Genomic DNA, 24614 nt, shown 5'->3' with positions numbered 1-24614 from the left:
TTAATAAACCTTATTGTAAATTTACTTCTGTCCCCTGAGTGGTGTTCTGCATGTGGGCTAAGACCTTAGCTAAGACCATGACACATTTACTGGGTTTAAGATTCAAAATGGTTATCATAAAAAGAACATTACATAACAATCTGACATATTAGTTACTTAGCTACACGTTTACTTGATTTTACTAGTTTATGATTTTAAATGTTTTAAATGTTGTATGCTTTTTAATGCACTTTGTGACAGTTTAGTTTTTATTTCATATTTTTGAAATCTATATATTTATGTGTGCAAAGAATAAAGCTATCATTTTATCAGTCTTTCATTGATGACAGGAAACAGTGAAGTGCAGTGTTAAACAGTAAGGCTATAAGTGCTGAGCAGTTCACAAAAAATATTGTGGTAAGATGCATGACCTCAATCAACATCATTTGAGGAAGTGGTTAGAGAAGTTTGAGAGAAAAAAAAAATTATATCATGTTATACATCATGGAATATTTGTAAGCTGTTACGGAAATTACATTTAACTTTGGCTTAGCATGTATTCTCATGTTTGCACAAAATTTAAAGATAAAGTAAAGTAAAATTTTTTTGGCAGGTGAAGAACTCGTAGAAATATAAATACTTCACATAAATGTGGACCATTTTGAAGAAATCACCAGGTGTATTGACAAGAGAAAAAAGAAATCTAAGCCGATAACTAAGTTTCTGGTAAATGTGTGCACCTGTAAGTCATCATGTCCTTCAGGGTGTCAATTTTTTTCCCAAGCCATTACAAACAATGTTTTACAGGAAAATGTCCATTAACATGTATGAACATGCTCCTAGGATAGTGCAACAAACAAGCCTACATGCTAGAATTGGTTGTTGATTCAGTAGAGCTTTGAATGATTCTTTTTCTGCTTCCTTTTTACACTTTTACTAAAACAGATGGCATATCTTCAAACCCAGCTTTGGTGTATTTAAGAGCTACAGCCATGTTTTTTGAGGTATCTCATCTTCTGATTTACAAATATTGTCAAGCTCTTGTTAAACTTCAGTATTTTGCAACAACACATGACAACAGACAGCCATATCCAGATTAATCATTTGGTATTACAGTGCTGCAGTCTTGTAATCCTGAGCCCAGGTTGCATTCATTTTCTACACATGATTGATCCTGTTCAGAGTTGTGGGATTTTGCAACTATGTGTCTTCTTATATTGTAATTTTTGTTTTATTGCAGAAAAATGATTGATTACATGTGTTAGAGTTTTCTCAGCAGAGCTGCATTTAACAGGTCATCTTTGGCACCCTTAGAACAATGCTAATATTTAACTAGTATTAAATTAGCATTAATTATTTATGTTAATCAGGTAGGACAGGGAACAAACTCACAGATCAGTGTAAGGATGTGGTACAACAACCATGTCTTTTCTAACAGTTCCTCTCAGGGTCAAATCAACTCCTCAATTTAACATCTTTAGCTGTGTTTGCCAATAATCCCACCACACACAACCAATTATCAAGCACAGCATCTTCTCATATCAGACTTGGGGAAAAAAAACACAAATTGGATTATAAAGTGCACCTATAAGATACTCACCAAACCCATGCAGAGTGACTGTGGTCCTGATCCCCAAGGCTAGCATGACATGGCCTGCACGTCCTGCTGCCACGCTCACGGGGCCTCTAGAAGAGCAGCCACAGGAAGGGTAATAGTTCCACATAAAAGAACTACAGCGGTGATTGGAGATTCAGTGGCTTGAGATATTGAGTTTCCCATCTAATACAGCTGTAGCATGACAACAGACAGCCATGTCCAGGTTAATCATTTGGTATTGCAGTTCTGCAGTCTTGAAATCCTGAGGCTGCGGATTTGAGCCCAGGTTGCATCAGAAAGGGTATCCAGCGTAAAACAATTGCCATACGAGTTTGCTTGCTGTTTTGGCTCCTGAAGAAAGGAGCAGCTGAATTAAACAATAAATCGATATCTTTAAAGACTCAGTGCATGATATATTTAAAAACATAGGAACTGTAAATCCCTGTTACACAGCTTTAGAGATCTTTTCTGAACTTCTACAGTCTCAGTTAAAATTGGGAAGAGGAAGAGATAGTTTTACTGGATCTAGATTAAAAAAAGACTGAACCAGAACAGAAATCAAAGTCTTACCAGTTTAACAACACACGAGTCCTTGTCAAAGCAGCCTGTCCAGGAGGGGAACATTCTTGAACTTTTCTTCCACAGAAATGTTCTGTAAGTGAACAAGAAAATATGTCTCAGTAGCATGCCTAGTTGGACCAGACCATACGTCTCAGCCAGAACCAGCACCAGAAAGGAGCTTTCATCCGTTCTGTCCTGCAGGAAGGCAGTGCAGAGCAAGAGCGCCCCCTTAATCTGGAACTGAAGCAATGCGTCTGTCAGCTCCCACTCATAGCTTGAGCTCAGCCTGAGCTGATCTGTGTAGAAGAAATGGAGCATGGGTTGGATCACCCGGGATGACACGCCTTACACTGTAAGGCTTACAGGCACGTTTTCTCTGGACTCCCTTAGGCCTCTGTACAGTGGCGCCTGAAATATTCCCCACCAGCTGCTAACACCGCACAGTGTGATGAAAACAAACAGAAAGGTTTGAGTTGACAGTAATAATTGGATAAATTTTTATTAGCAATGTATCTTGTATAAGTCTTACGAAAGAAGACAGTTTCATGTATCTTCTCAATTGATGTATTGAGCAGTGAATGTTCAAACTTAATGAAAACCTTTAAAAGCTAAGCTAAAGTATTCACCCAAAGACAAAATTTCTTTTAAACAATTCAGAAAATAGCAAGAGGTCATTTAGTTGGGAAAAATCGCTGAGGTATATTGTGTTTATTTTGATGCTACTTTCTTCGTACTGGCACAGCCGATGGCAACAAGAGTGTGTTCTATTCTGGGAAACACTGCACACATGAAGTGGAAGTACATGAAGTACAAATGAAAGTATCAACACAAGTTTGAGCATTGATTTTCCTATAGTCTAGTAATACCACTAATTGTATAATAATAATAATTTAAATATTTACTTTGATTCATTTCTTATAGTGTGCCCGTTCATAACAAAAGGTCGCCTCAGACCTGAATATAAGAACCCCGAAAACTCCAACTCAGATTAAGTTGCATGTATGCAATTTCTTATCATTTTAGTACAGCCTAATTACATGTATGAGTAAAAGAGGCTGCACATAAGCAGCTGTACAAAATAGTAAAACAAAGATGTTGCATATAAGATTTTATTTTACTGTCAGAGCTCGTCTCACTGAACGCTTTTTGTAAAATTTTAACAAACCAACAACGGATATCCTGTCAACAGTGCCTGTGTTTTAAATAATAAATTGCCACTGTTTTTAAGTTAGTATTGTCAAATTGTTTGCATTTATATATTTCTAATGTCTATTTTTGTTATTTCTGTTTACTTGTCTTGTCTATCTTGTGCTGCTGGCTTTCTTGGCCTAGTCAGCCTTGTGAAAGAGGTCTTGATCTCAATTGTATCAGGTTTACATAAACTGTCAAAAGCGAGCAACTCGGCGACAGACAGACACAGGAGAATAAGGTAAGTGGCTTTATTTACAGTGCAGGGAGTGCTATTTGGCTGAAATACGGGACAGTTGGCAACCCTACCTGGTGCAGAAAATGTCTGAGGCTTTGGCCTCTCACAAGGGTTTTAAAAAAATAAAGATACATTTTTCCACCCCTGTTGCTAGGTGACATTAGGAAGTAAGATAACAAAACACTGAATCTTATTAATTAAGAAAATCCAGCATCACAGTTTTGGCTAGCATATCTAGTTTTTATCTTGACGGATTAGAGCTGAACTCAAGCCTTCCTGCGGAAGAGATAAACTTGTAAAAAAACTCCTTCCAACATCTTTCCTTTTGAGGCCTTGAGCAAACACAAAGCTTATTTTTTAACACTGAAACTATGTAAATATTAAGCAAACCTAATAACTTTTAAATTATGAAATATTTATCAAACAACACAATGTGATTCTATTTCATCAAAAATAAGCTATAAAAAACCCTTCAGCATCAAACAGCAGTTCAGATTATCCGGCCTTTTTGGGGTTTCAGGATGGTGTCTTAGAGGGGTGCCGTCTGGGGATTCTATTGTTCTCCTGGGTGACTTCAATTCCCATGTGGGCAATGACAGAGTTATGTGGAAGTGGGTGATTGGAAGGAACGGCCTTCCTGATCTTCCTGATCTGTTATTGGACTTCTGTGCTAGCCATAGGCTTTCTATAATGAACACCATGTTCGAGCATAAGATGATCTATAAGTGTACTTGGTACCAGGCCATCTTAGGACAAAAGTCAATGATTGATTTTGTAATTGGGTCATCAGATGTGAGGCCCTATGTTTTGAACACTTGGGTAAAGAGAGGGGCAGAGCTGTCAACTGTTCATCACCTGGTGGTGAGTTGGATCTGGTGGCAGGTGAGGCTGCTGGACAAATCTGGTGTGTCCGAGACCCCTCTCAAAGAAATCTTTAACTCACACTTCCAGGAGAGTTTTTTACATATCCTGGGGAAAGGGAAAGTTTGTCCCCCGTCTCAGGCCATGCTTGGTGTAAGTGGGGAACTGCTGTCTCGGACTGGTGCTTCAAATAGCAGAGGATCACACTTCTCAGCCTACTCGGGAAAGTTTTACTCTAGGGCACAGGTGTCAAACTCCATTCCTCGGGGGCCGCTGTCCTGCATGTTTTAGATGTGTTCTTGCTTTAAAACACCTGGTTTAAATGGATGATTTGTTGCCATGTTCCTGGAGAACTTGATGATTTGGTGAGGAGCTAACCAAACCATTTGAATCAGGTGTGTTGGAGCAGAAAAACCTAAAACCTCCAGGACAGTGACCCTCGAGGCCTGGAGTTTGACACCCCTGCTGGGTGTTGGAAGGGAGGCTCTGACTAATTGTGGAACATCAGATCCAAGAGGATCAGTGTGGTCTGGGGGTCAGTGTGGTCTGGTCATGGAACAGTGGACCAGATCTTCACCCTTGGAGGATTGCCAAGTGGGTCATGGTAGTTTGACTTTTAAGTCTACATGTGTTTTGTAGATCTAAAGAAGGCTTATGACCGTGAACCTTGTAAATACTTTAACCATGTCTTGTTTTCTACTAAGGACAGTTTAGTGCTTCTTTGGCTAAAGTAGTATATGTACAGTCTCTGCATGCATTAGGATATTACACCCTATTCCTTTGTCATACAAGTCTTTGATGACTGTCAAGCTCTTGTCTCTTTTCTTTGCATCATAGGTTGTGATCTGTAACATGCACCTCTGCCTTAACCTGTCCATCTGTAGGCACTCACAGGCATTCAGAGCCCCCTCCTTATTCCCTTTATAACTCAGGTCTAAGATCAAATCTCCATGATATGCAAACTCCAGAACAGTCCTTAACTGAAGTAGAGTCAAGCTGCAACCTATTTCTTCAATTTCACATCCAAAGCTTGCTTTTGAACCAATAAATAATTTGAAGTGTGACTGGCAACTGCCAACAGAAATTTGTAATCTTGGAAGGTGTTTCCTTTGATGGAAAAGGTGCAGTTCAGAAAAAGCTTTTCTTCTTTAAGGCTTTGTAAGTTAGTCAAGAAGAGGTCAGAGAGGGAAAAGAGGATTCAGAAGACACCTACATCCTTGGAAAGAGATGAAGAGTGGTGGGGGGATGTAAGTCTTTAGAGTCTTGTACATGCTTTAGTTCTGTCTTTTTTTCAGGTGCTTCTTTTTATTGTCTATCACCCACTGTTTTATCTCCCACTCCACCTCTTCCATGATTTGTTACAGCATTCACCATACTCTGATTTACTCTGATTTACCTGCTTGGCCAAATTTTCATAATAAAACTACACTGAAAAGAAAAAAAATGGAAAAACAGAAGAGCCATCACAAAGAAACAGCATAAATAATTGCATTCCTGGAAATGTCACATACACATACACCGCACGTATTTATTGTGACATCGACACTCTTCAATTGACCTTGTGACCCTTGAAGTGTCCTTTACGCTTTTTAAATATAACCACACTTACAAAATAAACAGTCAGTAATGCAAATAATGTTTATCACCATACAAAATTCCCCTAAATTCAGAAAAAAATAAACCCACATACGTCTATGGTTCAACAACACTTTGTGTGGCTAGATACACAACCGTGTCTTGTTGTTCACTCACAGACATGATATGCTTGTACCTAGAAAACACCCACTGATATATCCTACACAATTCTAACTTACTTTAAGATACAAGAAACATGAGCAGCATACAATCTTTTGTAATTTTGCCTGTGAGAGGCATTTGCTTCCTAACAAATGGTAAAGACCTGATTTTTTTCTTCGACTGTCATGGGAGCAACAAGTGATTTCAACCAGAGCACAATTCCATCGTGAGCATGAGGGGTGCTCAACGCATTAGAGAGGTTTGATTATAGCGGTCATATGGTACTATGAGGACCAGACTATAAAACAGTTTCCACTTCTGAAAAGACACTCAATGTGGAGTCAAAGTGAGAGAGAGCCTTGAGCTGTAAACTGCTTGTCCTGCTCTTTTCCGTCCTCATTTGATAGTTTTGCTGGTTAAAGTTACTTAATATACCCAGTTTTTATAGTTATTCTTGCATTGTCTAGCCTCATAATTGGATTACTTCATACATAAGGACTGTGGAATTTTGATTTTAATTTTTACTTTTTACCAAATTTTTCTACTTCCTAGCTGAACAAGGGCAAGATGCATCTGATTGACATTGAGGACATTAGTAATATTATACAAAGACTTAAATCGATAGAATTGAGGGTTTATCAACTGAAAGTGAATATCGAAATCAACCCAGGTTCTGAAAAAAATTCAACTCTACTGATTTCTCAAAACAACAAACAACTTCCAAGCACCTCAGCAAGCAGCTCACTACCCTGGAACTGCCTCGGGGGAAAGCCGAAAAATAAATCTCATCCATCGGATCTGACTAGACAACTAATGGAACAAACCCCTTACCTAGATGATACAGCTTGGCCTGATTTGAGCCGAGACGTCCCATCATCTACACCTGCTGCACCAAAGAAAAAACAGCAAGCGGCAACATAATTCCACCTTACTTCACCCCGGTACCAAGGAATAATCAGCCAGCTTGAGCCATAACACATCCCATCATGTCTCCAACTGGAAACCCACTAAACTCTGCTGAAATTCCACTTAAAAACAGGTTTGCTGCTCTTCAGCAGGAGCCTATGGCAGAAACCTCACCTTCACATATCAACACAAGGTACAAGACAGAATCAACAAAACTGCCTCCCAAAGTGACCCAGAAACTAAAATTTATGCCAAAAGTTCTTATTGTGGGTGATGGGGCAGTGAATGGAATCTACCATTTTTGCAGTGCAAAAAGAACTAAGGTACTCTGTTTTCCAAATGACACAGTGTCTGATATAAAAGAGGAAATACTCCCATTAACCACTGATCAGCCAATTGAGAATCTAATCATACTCATTGGAGCTAATGATCTGGCCAAAAAATAATCTGAAATTCTGAAAAATGACTTTTGTCATCTTCTAAACGCAATCGAAAATCTGAAAATGAAGATGTTTATCAGTGAACCAATGCCGAAAGCCGGATGTGGAGATGAAAATTACAGCAGATTGCTCCTGATAAACACATGGCTGATTAAAGAATGTTCTGCCAGGTCAGTGACCTTCATTGACAATCACAATATATTTTGGGCGCGTTATCATCTCCTCAGACAGGACTGATTTGCTCTTAATCATGCTCGGAAACAACTTTTGACTGCTACTGTTTTCAACACTGTTAACACCAGGCCTCAAACACAGAACAATGTAAACAACAAGATCACTGTCCCAGCAAAGATTGTAGAAAGACAAGCACAAAGCCAGCAGGCACACACTGTTCCCAAACAAACTGATATGGACTTCAAGGCTTCAGCTCGAAAGCTGGTGCGGACTCCACTCCTCCTACTCCTTCAACATCTACTGGGAGACAAGACTGCTTATCAGAGGCCTCACCTTCAAGGCAAACTGGTGGACAGCAGTCTCCCAAGACACCAACTGAAACAGAGCTGAGGGGGAACGGAGCCCCCCCTTTCCCTTCCCCCTGCCCCAACACCCCTCCACACTCCTTCAGACTGGGGTCCATATATTAGTATTAAATCTGGATTCCTCCAGAATGTGTCTGCCCCCCAAGCACGATGTTACAGGACAGTACCTGTCCAGATCACTAACAAACAATTCACAAAAAACAAAAACTAAATGCAGTGGTCTAAAATCAAACCTCAGATTTATCCCATGTCTAAAGCAACCTCAAATTCATGAACTAACTGCCACCAAGTCACCTAAACTGGCTCTGCTAAATATAAGATCACTACCAGTAAAAGGACTACTAGTTAATGCTTCATCACTGAGCATAATATTGATGTTATGTTTCTAACAGAAACATGATTGAATGACAATAATGAATCACCTGTATTAATTAAATCAGCGCCTCCTAACTACAATTTTTAAAGTGAGAACAGAAAATGTAAGACAGGGGGAGGGGTTGCTACCATTTTTCATGATTCACTTAACTGTAAAAAGGTTTTTCTGGGGAAATTTAACTCTTTTGAATATCTGGTAATTGAGATAAATGGCCATAGACAAGCTCTGACACTAACTTTATACAGAACTCCAAATTATGTGGAAAATTTCTTCATTGACTTTAGTGAGTTTTTATCTGTTAAATGCATTGATTATGACTGTTTAATAATTGTGGAAGATTTCAACATCCATGCTGACAAGCCCGAAGACAGAGGCGCAAAAAAGTTGTGTGATAAACTTGAAAACTTGGTGTGAACATGTTAAACAGGCAACGCACAATCGAGGACACACTCTTGACTTGATTATCAATAAGGGTGTGAATATTTCCAAGGTCTCTGTAACTGATGTCACCCTGTCTGATCATTTCTTAGTAATTATTTAAAGTACAGTCTCCGTTGATTCATTTAGCAAAACAGATATTATCACAAAACATTATTTTACAGACAACACAGCAGAAACTTTTAATCAAATCTACTCTTCCACCTCACCTCTATGCTGTAACCTTGTAGATGAGTTGGCAGATAACTTCCATTCCAAAATTTCAGATATCATTGATTCCATTGCTCCCATTAAAGTGAAGGCCGCGTCTGGTAGGAACAAGTCTCTGTGGAGATATACACAAACAGTTAGATCCGCAAGAAACCTTTGTCGTAGGGCTGAACGTAAATTGCGTAAAACTCAACTTTACATTTATTATGAAAACTACAAAGAAAGACTGCAAAGTTATCACTCCTCTCTAAAACATGCAAGGGAAATGTTCTTGGCGGAAATCATAAACAAAAACATTGACAACACTTGTGTTTTAATTGCCACTGTTGATAGTGTAATAGGAAATAAAATTGCTTCAATGATTCTCTGCTGCATGTAAGTTAAAGCTGTGTTTAACTGTTAGAGTGGAAAAGTAAAAAAGCATGTATGACACTATGTTTTAGTGAAGGAGCACTCCTTATCTTATGGGGCTCTAGGGTGTAGGAAGCCTGTTCTTATCTATGTAGTTTATTACCTCTCTTTGTGGCAGTTATCTGACCCCCACCCCTTGGTCCCTCCTCATCCTATGGAAAGTTACCGAATGTACCTTCAACAGGGTATAAGAAGGGGGAACTATCTGTCATGGGCAGACTGACCTCAGCTTGGTGATTCTCAGTTATGTAGCCTAAATAATAAATTATCCTAAAACAAAACTCTTTGTTGTCCTCTTTGTTAAAGAACATTCCACAACAATTGGCTCACAAACTCTCCTGTGACTGTACCACCTGAACAGGGCCTGAATTGAATATGCCAACTACTTTGCAGAAAGCAGAGGAGCTTCTTCCTTTTCCTTATTGATAGAGAAAACAGTACAAGCTCCTATACTGTCAACAATTCTGGAAAAAAAATCTAGCTTGAGCAAGTTTAACTCTTGCTTTATTGTAAAATAGCTCAGAACATGCAGTCTTTTAGAATTACCCCTAATAAACAAAACCTTTACAACATTTTTGATAATTCTGGAAATTGATATTGGTAATTACTGAAAATGGAAACATCTTTGTTTTACTGGTTAGTCATAATCACAATTACTGGCAACATTTTAGAGCCAAATTATCCCAAATGTGATCATTTGTACTTTGTACAAAATTCAAGAAAAACTGTGTTTGCCTAAGGTTTATGATAGAGAATGCATTGTATAAACTTTATAAAACCTCCACAGAGATAGTCACTACCACTCACAACGCACCTCTTCTCCTGTTTACACCAAACGTTGCCATGACTAAATGTTTCCATTGTTGTGAGACTAAGATTTACCTTCCCAGAGATCATCTTCCAGAAACCAGATATAAAAATAATAATAAAAAAAATATTGGTGGTAAAACCCTGGAGATTCTAGAAATGTATGTGCATGTGCGTGTGCCAGAAAAGGATGATGTGTGTGTCTTTGAGGGGGAGGAAAGAAAATAAAGTAAATGGGAGGGGATGTAACCTGCCTCAACGAAGGTATAAATTACTCAAGTTTTTCAGCGCATTGATAAAAGACTCGTATTTCATCTGGTGAAGACAGCTCGTTTATCAGCAGAGGAAATCAACTGTGAGTATATACATTTAGCTTCTATTTTATATTATAATGGTAAAATTAATTAACACAATGAAAATTAATCCAGAAGCTAAGATATTTTATTTGATTCATGTATGAGATACTATTTAGATAGTTTTTTGTTACTGGAGTAATATTACAGTACTATCAGTGTCTAAATAAACGTATAACTTACCTTTATTGTGGTCACTTAATGTATGAGTATTATTTTTCCAAAAGACTTCAAAAATAAATCAGTAGTCATTTTATATCAGTTATCAGTCAAAGAAAAGACTGTCATGATCAAGACTGACAAAGTTTTCAAAATGACTCTGGAATGTTGTTCTAAATAGCATTTTTTTCCTTTAGAAATTACTTGATTTGACTTTAAAAATAGGTTAATTGCTGTGCTAAACAATTTGTTCACTTATGTCTCCGCCTTAAGTCTCCAAAGCTCAAAACTTTAACTTTGCCCACTTAGTGTACATCACTCCCATCAGCCTTGATTCCAACCATGGCAACTTAGTCTGCAGATTAATTAAAAGAAAATTGGTGCTAATGTTTCTCTGTATTACTCCACAGGAAGCAGGGGAACGTGCCAATGGGGCAACTTGCATCCAAACGTAATGTAGTGGCCCGAGGTGTCCATTTCTCAACCAATGAAGAGGGCCCTCCCCGATACTCATCACACCACTTCGATAGCACCATACATCGAAATCATGACCTGCGAATTTCTCCAACCATTGTTGTCTCTGATGAGGAGTCAAGGTTTGTACTTAATGCTTAAAGTCTTTTTTTGTCAGGATTTGTTTTTTTTTTTTGTTTTTTTTTTTTTGAGGTTTCTTTGGTATTTGGGGTTATTGTTTTCATATTTTGTCTTTGTATAGTTTCTGCTTCTTATGTTCATGTCATTATTCACGTCTCCTCAGTCAGTCACTTGTTTACTTGCCACACCCATCTTCACCTGCTTCTAGTTTGTACTCACTCACCTGTGCCCACTTCCCCTAATTACCCTCTGCTTTAAAATCTGGTCCATTGTTGCTTTCACCTGCTGTCTAGGTTCCTGTCTTGCCTTGCCTTGCTTTGTTTTTTTTGTTACACTATGCCTTGGGTTTTTGTTATAATTTGATTTTGCTGCCTCATCAGCTTTTTGTTTTCGTTCTTTTATTTTAGAAATGAATCGTTCTTTTTTCCTGGAACCACGATGAGTCTGCACATTGGGTTCACCGCTCTCATCCCAGCCTGACAATTTTCACCTTATTAAATAGAAAGGTTCAATATTTAAACTCATGTAGCAGCCGATGAGTTTCACTACAATTTTACACACACAAAAAAAAATATATATATGAATCAAAATATATATGTATATACATATATATATACACACACACACACACATATATATAAAAAAAATTCCCTTCTCACCCTCCGCGGGTGGTCTTTGTTTCATCCTCTGAGCTCGGGTCCTCTACCAGAGGCCTGGGAGCTTGAGGGTTCTGCGCAGTATCTTGGCTGTGTATATATATATATATATATATGTGTGTGTGTGTGTGCTCTGAACTTGTCTCTGAAGGTGTCCTTCATCTCCTGACCCTTTTTTTCAGGACATTATAAATAGTGCATATTAAAAGGAAATACATTTGCTAGGATCATGTGGAATTCTTAGTGATAATGTGAAATCCCATTTGGTGTAAAAAGCATCTAGCCAATCAATTAATTTCTGAACTGTCCCCTATTTTTTCTTCTATATACTGACCACGATGTAGTGATTGAGTGAATGAGTGAACATTTTGAACACAGACTGAGTCATACACTTTTTAAGATATGGCAAAGGCCAGAAGATTGTTTTTGTCCTCTTCCTTATAATTTCTAGTAAGATTGTTGGTTTGTTTATTCTGACCTTGCACAAGTTTTTTTTATAACTTTGTGACAGATATTATTTACTTCAGGACAGAAACCCTGGCATTTTATTTTGGGGCAGGTAAAAAGTATTCATTTGGATGCCAGTTGTAAATGGCACTAAATTCTCCACTATATGTCTTTACAACTAATCTCTTCTTTCTATTATTATGCTTCCAATGCTCACAAACCATCCAAAATGTTTCATCAGGTGAGTTGATATTACTGTAATCTAGGAGTTATCAATGAATTTGCAAATGTTAACAGTAATATAATTAATGCTGCCTCTGCTATTGTATTATTTTGCAGCATTTTTCAAGTTATTTAAATTAAACTTGTTGCTTTTACTTGTGACCAGCAGTACATCAGAGCGCCGTGGCTCGAGGGCAGAGTTGCGCAGATCCTCTGTCTATAGCACCATGGATCTGGTGCCTCAGTTGGAGCATTATGCCAATTCCCTTCCACGTCCGATGACAAGAAACAGGCCATCTCTTGAAACTCTCCGCAAGACATTTGAAGTAAGTGGTGTTTAATATTTCAAGTTTGTTTCATTAAAATCAGAACGTTTTTGGTGGAGATGCTAAAAAGCATAACTTACCTTTAGTATTTAAGACACAACTCAAGGTAAAATGTGTTTTTGGAGTATTTTTTTTCTTTTACTGTGAGTTAGTAATCATATGTGTAGTTGAAACCAGATGTTTACATACACTACATAAAAAGACATACATTTTTTTTTTACAGTGTCTATTGTGAAATCAGAATAAACATTTTTTGTTTAAGGTTAATTAGAATTTTCAAAATTATTTATAATTGTTAAATGTCAGAATAATTTTTATTACTTTCTTCAAAGTCAAAAGTTTAAATACACTGCATTAGTATTTGGTACCATTTCCCTTAAACTATATGATTTGGGTCAAATGTTTTGAATATCCTTCGACAAGCTTCTCACAATAGTTGGCATGAATTTTCCTCTGAACAGAACTTAAATACTTTGTTCTGTACAAAGTTGAATGTGTTGACAACAAAATAACACAAAAATCATCTATGGAAATCAAATTTATTAACCAATTGAGGCCTGGATTTGAAGTCCCGCACAAAATTAAAGTAGAAAAACACACTACAGGCATATCCAACTTTGATGTAATGTCCTTAAAACACGTCAAAATGAGGCTCAGTATTGTGTGTGGCCTCCATGTGCCTGTATGACCTCCCTACAACACCTGGGCATGCTCCTGATGAGGTGGGGGATGGTCTCCTGAGGGATCTCCTCCCAGACCTGGACTAAAGCATCCGCCAACTCCTGGACAGTCTGTGGTGCAATGTGACGTTGGTGGATGAAGTGAAACATGATGTCCCAGATGTGCTCAATCGGATTCAGGTCTGGGGAACGAGCGGGCCAGTCCATAGTTTCAATGCGTTCATCTTGCAGGAACTGTTGACACACTCCAGCCACATGAGGTCTAGCACTGTCCTGCATGAGGAGGAACCAAGGGCCAACCGCACCAGCATATGGTCTCACAAGGAGTCTGAGGATCTCATCTCAGTACCTAATGGCAGTCATGCTACCTCTGGCGAGCACATGGAGGGCTGTGCAGCCCTCCAAAGAAATGCCACCCCACACCATTACTGACCCACTGCCAAACCGGTCATGCTGAAGGATGTTGCAGGCAGCAGATGGCTCTCCACGGCGTCTCCAGACTGTCACATCTGTCACATGTGCTCAGTGTGAACCTGCTTTCATCTGTGAAGAGCACAGGGCACCAGTGGTGAATTTGCCAATCCTTGTGTTCTCTGGCAAATGCCAAGCGTCCTGCACAGTGTTGGGGTGTGAGCACAACCCCCATCTGTGGACGTCGGGCCCTCATACCATCCTCATGGAGTCGGTTTCTAACCGTTTGTGCAGACACATGCACATTTTTGGCCTGCTGGAGGTCATTTTGCAGGGCTCTGGCAGTGCTCCTCCTGTTCCTCCTTGCACAAAGGCGGCGGTAGCGGTCCTGTTGCTGGGTTGTTGCCCTCCTACGGCCTCCTCCACGTCTCCTGGTGTACTGGCCTGTCTCCTGGTAGTGCCTCCAGCCTGTGGACACTACGCTGACAGACACAGCAAACCTTCTTGCCACAGCTCACATTGATGTGCCATCCTGGATGAGCTGCACTACCTGAGCCACTTGTGTGGGTTGTAACCCTAACCTCATGTTACCACGAGTGTTAAAGCACCACCAACATTCAAAAGTGACCAAAACATCAGCCAGAAAGCATAGATACTTAGAAGTGGTCTATGGTCCCCACCTGCAGAACCGCTCCTTTATTGAGTATGTCTTGCTAATTGCCAATAATTTCCACCTGTTGTCTATTTCATTTGCACAACAGCATGTGAAATTGATTTCCAATCAGTGTTGCTTTCTAAGTGGACAGTTTGCTTAAGTGTTCCATTTATTTTTTGAGCAGTGTACATAGCGTATGTACACTTCTGGTTTCAACTCTATATATAGAAAAATAAATATATGAAACACTTAAGCAAACTGTCCACTTAGGAAGCAACACTGATTGGCAATATATATATATATATATATATATATATATATATATATATATATATATATATGTTGTGTGTGTGTAATAACATTTCCTGACAGCTGTCAAGCTTGTTAATAAATGTTGTTAGTCTGCATCAACATTCCCATTACCCAATGTTTTAAGATAGATGACATGTCTAATGGCCATTCTTTGATTTTAACAAAAACAAATTAGTCATTAAAATTTTATTAACAAATTTTAAGAACTAAGTTGAATATGAAATTGAGCAACTTTCAATTTAACTAACAATTTTCTCATTACAGATGGTGGATATAGGCATGGATGGAGGAGCCACGTCAGACTCAAGCAGCCTTCCAACACCAGATCCTGGAAACGAAGAGTCTCAAGCTCCCCCAGGGAAAGGTCCTGTTAGATTTGGCTGGATAGTTGGAGTCATGGTAAACTTTTTATTTATCTTTTAACCATAATAATGTTTGAAGACTTTCAAATATGATGCAAAACCCTGCTTATTATTTTGTTTTTAACAAATAGGGTTAAAGTGTCAACTCTCTAACTTATACATTACCATCACACAGTTAATTTCATTTTTTAACTTTGATCCCAGATTCGTTGCATGCTGAATATTTGGGGGGTCATCCTGTTCCTCCGGCTGTCATGGATCACTTCCCAGGCAGGCATTGGTAAGTCATCTCTTCATTTATTTTCTTGTCCATTCAGTCCTTTAAAATGCCATTGTCTGCCTCCCAAAAGTAGACATTTTTCTGCTTTCTTATGTGCACCTTTTATTGATGTACATTGATGTTGACTGATAATAGTGTTTCCATTTCCATATGGATGCCATTGAGAGTCATCTTAGGTAAAGATTAAATCTGGAAAACTTGGCAAACAAAAGATTTCCCTCCCTAAAGGATAAAAGATTTAAAATATTAAAGCAAATAATCTTAGTTGAAACTTATTCAATAGTGATATGTTTAGTAGTCTGTGTCAGAAAGTTTTCAAATGAGTTGCCTCTGATAATCTTCAAGTAACACACCAAATTCAAAAGCCATAACAAACTTTTAGAATGTTTACTTAGTTGTTCATAAATACACAGGTTATTTAAAAAAAATGCATGGAATTGTTAAAATTTTAAACAGAGACCTTGTACAATTTGTTATCACTCAAATTATGTGTTGGAGATGGCTCAGCTACTACTACATCAAATTTTAGCTCAATATCTATAAAACTGGCTGAAGTAAAATCATTTTTGTGTTTGATAAGATTCATTAGCTGTAGCATAATCTGAAATGAAGTTGACTCCACAAATTAGTTAGTTGTAGATATACGTTATTTGATTATTATCTGAATTTTTCATTAAACTCTCTCCAGTAGTTCTTCAGAAATTTGGCTAAGAGACAGACAGAACATAAAAAACTGTCTGGCCAAGTGATTCTGTAGTGGGGACCACTAATTTTATAGTGGCAGTGTTTGAGTGTACATGTCTCCAACAGTTAATCTCACAAAGAGATTTTTCTGAGAGAAATGTCATTGAGTGTTGTCCTACGTAACTCTGTGCTTCCTTCCACATTAGTTCCCCATTTAGTTTTGCATCCCAATATTAGTTTGATTTTTGCTGAAACTGCTAAAATGCACTATTAATTCTTACTTTTGGCTGATATTTTGATTTTCTTCATGGCAGTGTTGACGTGTGTTATAATTTTGATGTCTGTGACGGTGACGTCTGTGACTGCGTTATCAATTTCTGCCATTGCCACCAACGGGAGGGTGGCCTCAGGTGAGTCTCCCTGGAAAGTCAAAATCCAACATCCTGAACTAAAAAGGAGATTAAAAATTAAAAAGATTTCTGTAAATAGAGGTAAACCAATTCATTGGCCAACAGATTGATTCCTTAAATCAAATATATTCAGAAATCACCTAAAAATGGACCTAATAAGCCTCAACCCTACAAGATCTTTCCAAAAAAATTTCCAAAACTACTTTCAGTTGATAAATTAGTGGTAAAGTTTAAAGCATCTGATAGGAAGCATTACCTTAAAAACATCTTAAACACTTAAAACTGAATACTTTTTTTTTTTCCAAGAAAAGTACATGTTTTTGGCGCTTTTATCTGCTTTTTAATATATGTTAGCATTTTTTAATAACAGCCTCATGTTTAAAATATTTTCCAGGTGGGGCATATTTTATGCTCTCCAGAACCTTGGGTCCTGAAATTGGAGGACCAATTGGGGTGGTTTTCTGCTTTGCCAATGCACTGGCGTGTGCGCTCCATACTGTTGGTTTCTCAGAGGTTGTTCGTGATCTAATGCGGGTACATCTTTGTTTTTGTTATTTTATGTTATGCTTTCCTTTTAGAAATTGTGGGGACATTAATTATTCTAATTATAAAATAATGCATACTATAACACTGAAATGAACACTTTGTTGTGTTTAGCATTGCTTTACTATTTCAAATGTAAGTAAGTTGCCACTATTGTACAACTTTAAAATGGGAGGATATGTCATTTCTTATGAGTGTACCAATACGTTTTGCTACCCTTTTATCAAGTTTAATAGTTAAAACAGCCATTTATTTTTTTCTGACTATTCTGCCTGATCAATATAGGAGTTCAATGTCGTCATGATCGATTCAGTGAACGATGTTCGTATTGTGGGTGTGATCACTGTGACCATTCTTCTGCTCATTGCACTGGCTGGAATGGCGTGGGAGTCTTCGGTTAGTACATTTAAGGCACACTTCACAACATTTGGAAAAAAAGAAAAATAATTTTCTGTCTCTTACAATATTTTTGTTACAATTGGTAACAATACATAATACAGCCCAGTACATACCAGTACATTTCTAGTATGTATCTGGTACTTAATATGCTATATTATGTATTTCTACTAATTACTTATACCATGCTGTATTTTGTATCCCTACCAAATAATTTATTACTTGTGTGTTTGTTTCGGTTTCAGACCCAGATGTTTTTCTTCCTTGTTCTTTTGATCTCCTTTGCAAACTACCTTGTTGGCACAGTGATCCCTCCTAACACTGAGAAACAATCTATTGGCATCTTTGGATACAGAGGTAAAGTACTGTGTTTACATTTAAATTTATTGTAAAAACGCCTGTATGCTTTGAGTTATTTTAAATTAAATTTTGTGTACATGAGTTTACTCAACAAATAACCATATAAGCAGCACAATACAATTGTGAGTCAGTCAGCAGCTTTTTGTAAATTTTAAATTTAAAAATAAATAAAATCATACAACATCATCCATCCATTTATTTTACCCGCTTCTCCATTTTGGGTCACGGGGAGCTGGTGCCTGTCTCCTGCAGTCACTGTGCGAGAGGCGGGGGACAACCTGGACAGGTCTCAAGTCCTTTGCAGGACCACATAGAGACAAACAACCATTCACTCTCACTCATACCAGGGGACAATTTTTTAAGAGTTACCAATTAACCTAACATGCATGTTTTTGGTCTGTGTGAGGAAACCGGAGTACCTGGAGAAAACCCACGTGTGCACAAGGAGAACAAGCAAAATCCACCCAAAATAGGCCCCAGGCCAGGATGCGATGCTGCAGCCTGCATGCTGGGAGGCAACAGCTCTAACCATTACACAGCTGTGCCACCCTGTTATACAACACTAAAACCTAAAATCATTATGTTCAAACATTTTCCTGCAACCTTACATATTATATAAAAAGGGAAAAGAGACGGTTAAGGTTTAACTATTCCAGTCTATCTAAAATTTCCCTCAAATGAAAAGTGTTAATCAATGAGCTTTAAACATGTTCAAAAACATTGTTTGAGAATTTTTCTCTCAAAGTAGTCAATCAATGCAAGCATCTCAAACTTGTCTGAAATTTGCTGTGGATATCTTCAACTTTTTTCAAGAGCACTAGAACTGATTTGTCACATCTACAGAGGAGCTCTTCTTTGACAGAAAACATCTGAGGATAATGTCAGATATAAAAACTATGCTAATGATAAATGATAATTATTATATAAAAAAACTAATCTGCCTGTGTTCATTTAAGAAGTGAACTTTAGCAGTTTCAATTATAAATGTGGGGGCATCTACCAAGGTGGGTATGATGTGGACTTAGGTAGACAACAAAATAATGTCCATGGCAAAGAATGCAGTGTTGAAAGCTGTGAACATGAAAATAAATCATAATTTTTAAAAACTCTCCGTTCAAAATACAGCCACAAGGTGTACTGGTAGTAAACACTGAATTCAGTAAGGAATAGCGAGTGCAATGAGCAGTGACAAATGTGAAAAGAATTTGCAAAACTTGTGGAAAATATAGACAAATAAGTAATTTTTTTTGCATAAAACTTTATCAACTAATGCTTTGCACCAAACCTCTTCAACACTTGTTCTACACTTATTCATAATTTGTTTTCTTTAAAAAGTCAAAAGTGTCACCCAATAGTTCTGCCACACATTTATTTCAGAACATTGCAGCACAACTTGAGACATGTTGTTACACTGCTATTTGTGCAACAAAAACACATGTTGAGAAGCAAGTACACAACAGGGGTACAATGTTAAAGTTCCACTAGCTATTTGCTCTGTGAATCAACATGGCTATCACTATGGAGTGTGACATCAGCTCATAATAATTGATAAAGGAAAAAATAGTTTGTGTATTCAGCAAAAAGAATTCATAATTATTCTAAATATTCAGACTGACAAATTGAGCTCTCTGTAGATTTATTTTCCTTCATGATCTGTCAACTTCTTTGTGGTCTTTTCTGTAGGTGATATCTTTGTAGAAAACCTAACACCAAGCTGGAGAGGACCCAAAGGAAGTTTTTTCCAAGTTTTTGCCATTTTTTTTCCTGCTGCCACTGGCATTCTATCTGGGGTCAACATTTGTGGAGACCTTAAAGTATGAAATTCATAAAAATAATGGCGGTACTCACCAGATTCAGTTTTAGGAATAATGTAAAAACTTAGATGTATACCATTCTTTCTTTGTAGGACCCTAATAATGCTATCCCCAAAGGCACCCTGGCTGCCATTTTTTGGACAACACTTAGCGACCTGGTGATAGCAGTTACTACTGGTAGGTTATTCGTTGAAATTGGCTTTGTTTTGATCCGCCTATGACTTGTTTATTTGAAGAGCAAAAAAGGTTCAATGATATCCATTTATTAAAGTTACTGCTGTAAGATGGTGGGAAAATGTTAAATGCTGTATGTATGATAGGCTTATCTGTCTCAAGCTAAACTCAAGTTCCAGTAAACAGGACTAGGACAAACTAAAGAACATTAAGCTTAAAAAGATTGGATCTATTGAAGTGGGATTCTGTGGAAAATTTATAAACAAACATGTTACTTGTTTGCATTTTTAATGACCTCAGTTTGGAGAAATATACTTTATTTATTACTACATTCCTCTGGGATGCGTTTGTTTCCTTCTAGTGAGTGTGCCCATGTGGCTACAATAGGCTACAATTGAATATGTGCGCTCTCGACTTATGGCAGACTCCTCCTCCCATAAGCTGCTGTTTTTTTTCCTCTACTTAACCAAGAGCTTTCATTTTCTTCCAGGGGTGTGTGTAGTGCGGGATGCTTCCGGGAATAAAAGTGACATCCTGACTGGAAACAGCACTGATGGTTGTGTGGGACTGGCCTGTAATTTGGGCTGGAACTTCACAGACTGCATCCACTCCCAGGCCTGTCCTTATGGACTGGCCAACAGTTTGAATGTAGAGATCCTTTTTTTTTTTTTAAACAGTCATGTGCAAGATCATAAATTGCAAGTTTTTTTTAATGTTTATATTGTTTGATCATAAAACTGTGAAAAATTTCACTTCAACAATGACTTCAGTCCAGTTTGGTAAATTCTACACAATAAATGTCCCAACTAGTTGCTGGGCCAGTTGTCAGGTTACCCCTACCTCATCACTGCTGGTGTCTTCGCAGCCACCTTGTCTTCTGCTCTTGGATTCTTGGTCTCTGCACCAAAAATCTTTCAGGTGAGACACCACCATAACAACCTTTTTCATATTTTAAAGAAACTTTAAATTAAATATGATTTTAGAAATAGAAAAAAACAAAAGCAACACAGATGTTAAATTTAGCTATTCAGAATAAAATTATGACTGCATTTGCATTTTTTCTTTTTTTTAAGGTGGAATTGTCATAAATGTTAATAAACTGAGGACTGCTTGTCTGTTGTTTTTGTGACATCAATAGGTTTTCAATGATTTTGCACATTATTGGTTTTCTCAGCTCCTGCTTTTTACTCGTGAATGTTGAACACAGTTTAATTATAAGAAGACTTTATTCTTATAATTTACTAAACAAATAAAGAATCCACATTTTAATGTATACTATTGCATCTAACTTATGATTATCTTTTGTCTATTTTTAGCGTCTGTGCAAGGACGAAATATACCCTTTCATTATATTCTTTGCAAAGGGTTATGGGAAAAATAATGAGCCAATCCGAGCGTATATTCTCTGCTACCTCATTGCTGTGATTTTCATTCTCGTTGGTACGTCCAAACTTTTGAATTGTTTTTTTAATTTTTCCAAATTTAAAGCAGTTTTGTGAATTTACTTTAAGTTCTGAATATTTAAATATACATTTTAATGTTAGTTTCTTTGTTTTTCTGTTTCTCCTTACAGCTGAGTTGAACACCATTGCAGCCCTTAACTCCAACTTCTTCCTTTGCTCTTACGGTCTCATAAACTTCAGTTGCTTTCATGCTTCTATCACCAATGCCCCAGGTGAGTTACATACTCTATTACTTGCTTGTTTTTTAAATTATTATTTGTGCGATATTTTTTTGTTTTGGGGATGTCAGGAGCTCTCAGTTGGGGGGCGGCTATGTATCTAAATATTATTGTTTTTGATGAGTATCTCTGTTTATAAAACTACACCATGCTCTTTGTTGCTGCTTATCTAAAGTTACTATTGCAAGGAGAGCTGCCACTACCTCCTGTGCTAATGGTTAAATGTGTATTTTCTTCAGATAGAGTTATTTACTTTGCCCAGATTAATTATCCTCTGTCTATCATGGTTGTTTCTTTTAGGTTGGAGGCCTTCATTTCACTACTACAGCAAATGGACAGCTCTCTTTGGGGCAGTGATCTCTATGGTTCTTATGTTTCTGTTCACTTGGTGGGCTGCTCTCATCACCTTCTGTATCATCGTCTTCCTCTTTGGATATGTCAACTACTATAACAAACCCAGTAAGTCCATACCTGGAAGACACACATTAGAATTCATGTCCAGACATGCTGTAAACATAAAAAAAAACATTATTTAAAGTCTGATTTGTTTTTTTATGTTGAACATGAAAATAAAAACCACAGATGAAACTGTCAAAATTCTTAGCTAATAGAAAGCCCTGGTACTGCCTCTTTTTGGAGGCCAATAATTAAACAAGTTCAAAAGATCACCCAAATGTGTGAAATTTCAGTTCAGCTGTATTAAAAGTACAACAAAAAATTAAATTAAATTAAATTTCAGTCTAACTATATTTATTTCCGCTACATTTATCTGCATGTCATTGTTCTTACACTGAAAAAAAATTGAGTAGCAAAAAAAATTTAAATATAGGGGGAAAAACAGGCTGAAGCCAGTTATGCATAAAAATGTAAACATCACCTTAATGATTTTACAGTCTGTGCAGCTTACATCACAGAATAATGTGATCTATGTTTATTCTTCATATTGTAAGGCAAGCTTCCTTTGTTAGCTTATAGATGATTTGTGATTCTTAGGGAAAAACGGAAAATGTTCCCCTATAATCAGCAATCGGCAAATTAGTTGACAATAGGCTGTACAAATTGTAAGGTGGACAAACCAATATGAAGCTATAGTCAACCCCTCTTTCGGGGTTGACTATCCTATTCTCGCACCCTTCTTACCTGTGAGCTCTCTGAAGGAGTCCCAAGCTTCAGCAGGTCAGATGAGAATAACCGTACATATAACCTCTGTTACCTGGGTTCTTCACCAGTCTGAGCTTTATTGGAGAGAGGCAAACAGAAACCCATTGTTGAAGAAAACTCTGTTTAGAGACTTGTGTCAAATTTTAATCAATCTATACAAACTCCATAAGTCAAGAAAGTCTAGAATAGTTGGAAATACACAGAAACCTACGCCCAGTGACAAACTACAGTTACTGCATACTTCCCTCCTAAACATTTGTCTCATGTCACAGAAATAAACTGGGGTTCGTCAGTCCAAGCAGGAACATACAACATGGCCTTGTCGTATTCTGTCTCTCTGATGGGTGTGGAAGATCATGTCAAGAATTTTAGGTAAGGCCTTTAAAAATATTAGTTACACTGAAAACAAATAACTTTGAAATAAATTTTAATTAAATATGTATTTTGGCAATCCAGTGACTGCCAAGTACAAAATGGAATTCAACCTATCATGTATATTTCTGATATTAAAAATTTCTTGATTGACTTAATTATTTTTTTATTTAACAGTGATTAACTACAGTATATACAGTCCTAACTGTTGACCCGTGTGTCTTTCAGGCCACAATGTCTTGTCCTGAGTGGACCACCAAACCAGCGGCCTGCTCTGGTGGACTTTGTTGGCTCCTTCACTAAACACGTCAGCCTCATGATCTGTGGAGACATTATATTGGTAGGTGCTTGAGTCATGGATTTTTAGAAAGGAAACAGGCAACCATTATCCAGTCCTTAACATAATGACAGAAGCTGGTCTTTACTTTTTTAGTTGGTCATTAAAAACCTGGTTGAGTTCTGGACTCTTGTAGGAACAGGACAGGACGACACGGCCTCATGATGCTACAGACAGCTTGGTTAAGTGGATGAACAAGAGGAAAGTGCGATCGTTTTATACTCCTCTTTCCGCTGAAACTCTCAGAGCAGGAGCTAAAAATTTGTTACAGGTACGTTCTTTATTCGAGATGTTGTATTTATCTGTTATTTTGTCTGTTTGCCTCTCCATCTGTTGTTGTCAGCAAGATGCCACAAAAACTCTGAGCCTTTCTGCTGCAAATCCAATTATTTATTCTTGTACCAGTTTTTCTGGGTTCATAATGAAAACTTAAACCATTTAATTATCCCAGTTTCAACTGATGAATTATTTCCTTGCTCTTCTCTCCCAGCATTTCATCTTTGAGTTTGCAGTTTTTAGCTTTTGCACAAGGGCTTCCAAAACGGCACTCTTCTTGACAAGTTCAATAGCACAAAAACTTTTTGAGAAGCTCAGAATCTGGATTTTGGTTGGTCAAAAGGTTAATTTTAAATAAACATGGCAACTTAACAAACAAGCCAACAGCAACAAGAACAAAACCTCGGTGGAAAAAAAGATGTTGTATTTTAATTTATTTAAAGTACCATTATAGGCCTTGTTGTTCTTTGTACTGTATATCAGCAATATATAGTCTGATTGTATCTCCTTTATTGATTTTTTTTTAAATCTCATTCTACCTCTAAAGGCATCTGGTCTTGGCAAGTTGAAACCCAACACTCTGGTCCTAGGCTTTAAGGGAAACTGGAGGGAGAGTGCTCCTGAAAGCATTGAGGATTATATCAACACTATTTAGTAAGCT

At 37.5% G+C, this 24614-nt stretch overlaps 1 protein-coding gene and 2 long non-coding RNA genes across 8 annotated transcripts; 1 reads left to right on the top strand and 2 right to left on the bottom strand.

Moving 5' to 3' along the window:
* Positions 1 to 1583: 1583 nt before the first annotated feature.
* On the bottom strand, positions 1584 to 9241 carry LOC119617198. The gene is made up of 3 exons (XR_005233415.1): positions 9070 to 9241; positions 2147 to 2228; positions 1584 to 1927 (listed from the first exon to the last, which is right to left on the bottom strand). It is a non-coding gene; the product is annotated as an uncharacterized LOC119617198 (long non-coding RNA).
* A 1227-nt stretch (positions 9242 to 10468) lies between these two features.
* On the top strand, positions 10469 to 24608 carry LOC108251153 (solute carrier family 12 member 3-like). Of its 6 annotated transcripts, none has more exons than XM_025002879.2 (20): positions 10484 to 10643; positions 11211 to 11396; positions 12889 to 13045; positions 15368 to 15502; positions 15670 to 15745; positions 16744 to 16839; positions 17234 to 17373; positions 17668 to 17778; positions 18024 to 18135; positions 19822 to 19952; positions 20045 to 20129; positions 20617 to 20774; positions 20937 to 21044; positions 21443 to 21566; positions 21700 to 21801; positions 22108 to 22266; positions 23241 to 23340; positions 23569 to 23680; positions 23814 to 23948; positions 24501 to 24608. In XM_025002879.2, the coding sequence occupies exons 2-20, from the start codon at positions 11230 to 11232 to the stop codon at positions 24606 to 24608; spliced, it is 2316 nt and encodes a 771-aa protein (XP_024858647.1). In that variant the 5' UTR covers positions 10484 to 10643; positions 11211 to 11229. The 6 variants fall into 6 exon arrangements, with proteins under 6 accessions (XP_037832498.1, XP_037832496.1, XP_037832494.1 ...); XM_037976569.1 differs by having other exon boundaries at positions 12886 to 13045; XM_037976568.1 differs by lacking the exon at positions 24501 to 24608 and having other exon boundaries at positions 10482 to 10643; positions 23814 to 24459.
* On the bottom strand, positions 20745 to 23623 carry LOC119617197. Its single transcript, XR_005233413.1, has 2 exons — positions 22948 to 23623; positions 20745 to 22278 (listed from the first exon to the last, which is right to left on the bottom strand). It is a non-coding gene; the product is annotated as an uncharacterized LOC119617197 (long non-coding RNA).
* Positions 24609 to 24614: the final 6 nt, after the last annotated feature.

Source organism: Kryptolebias marmoratus, linkage group LG7 (genome assembly GCF_001649575.2).
Source record: "Kryptolebias marmoratus isolate JLee-2015 linkage group LG7, ASM164957v2, whole genome shotgun sequence".
In the NCBI taxonomy this organism is placed as follows: Eukaryota; Metazoa; Chordata; class Actinopteri; order Cyprinodontiformes; family Rivulidae; genus Kryptolebias; species Kryptolebias marmoratus.
This window is presented reverse-complemented; position numbering and strand designations above follow the sequence as displayed.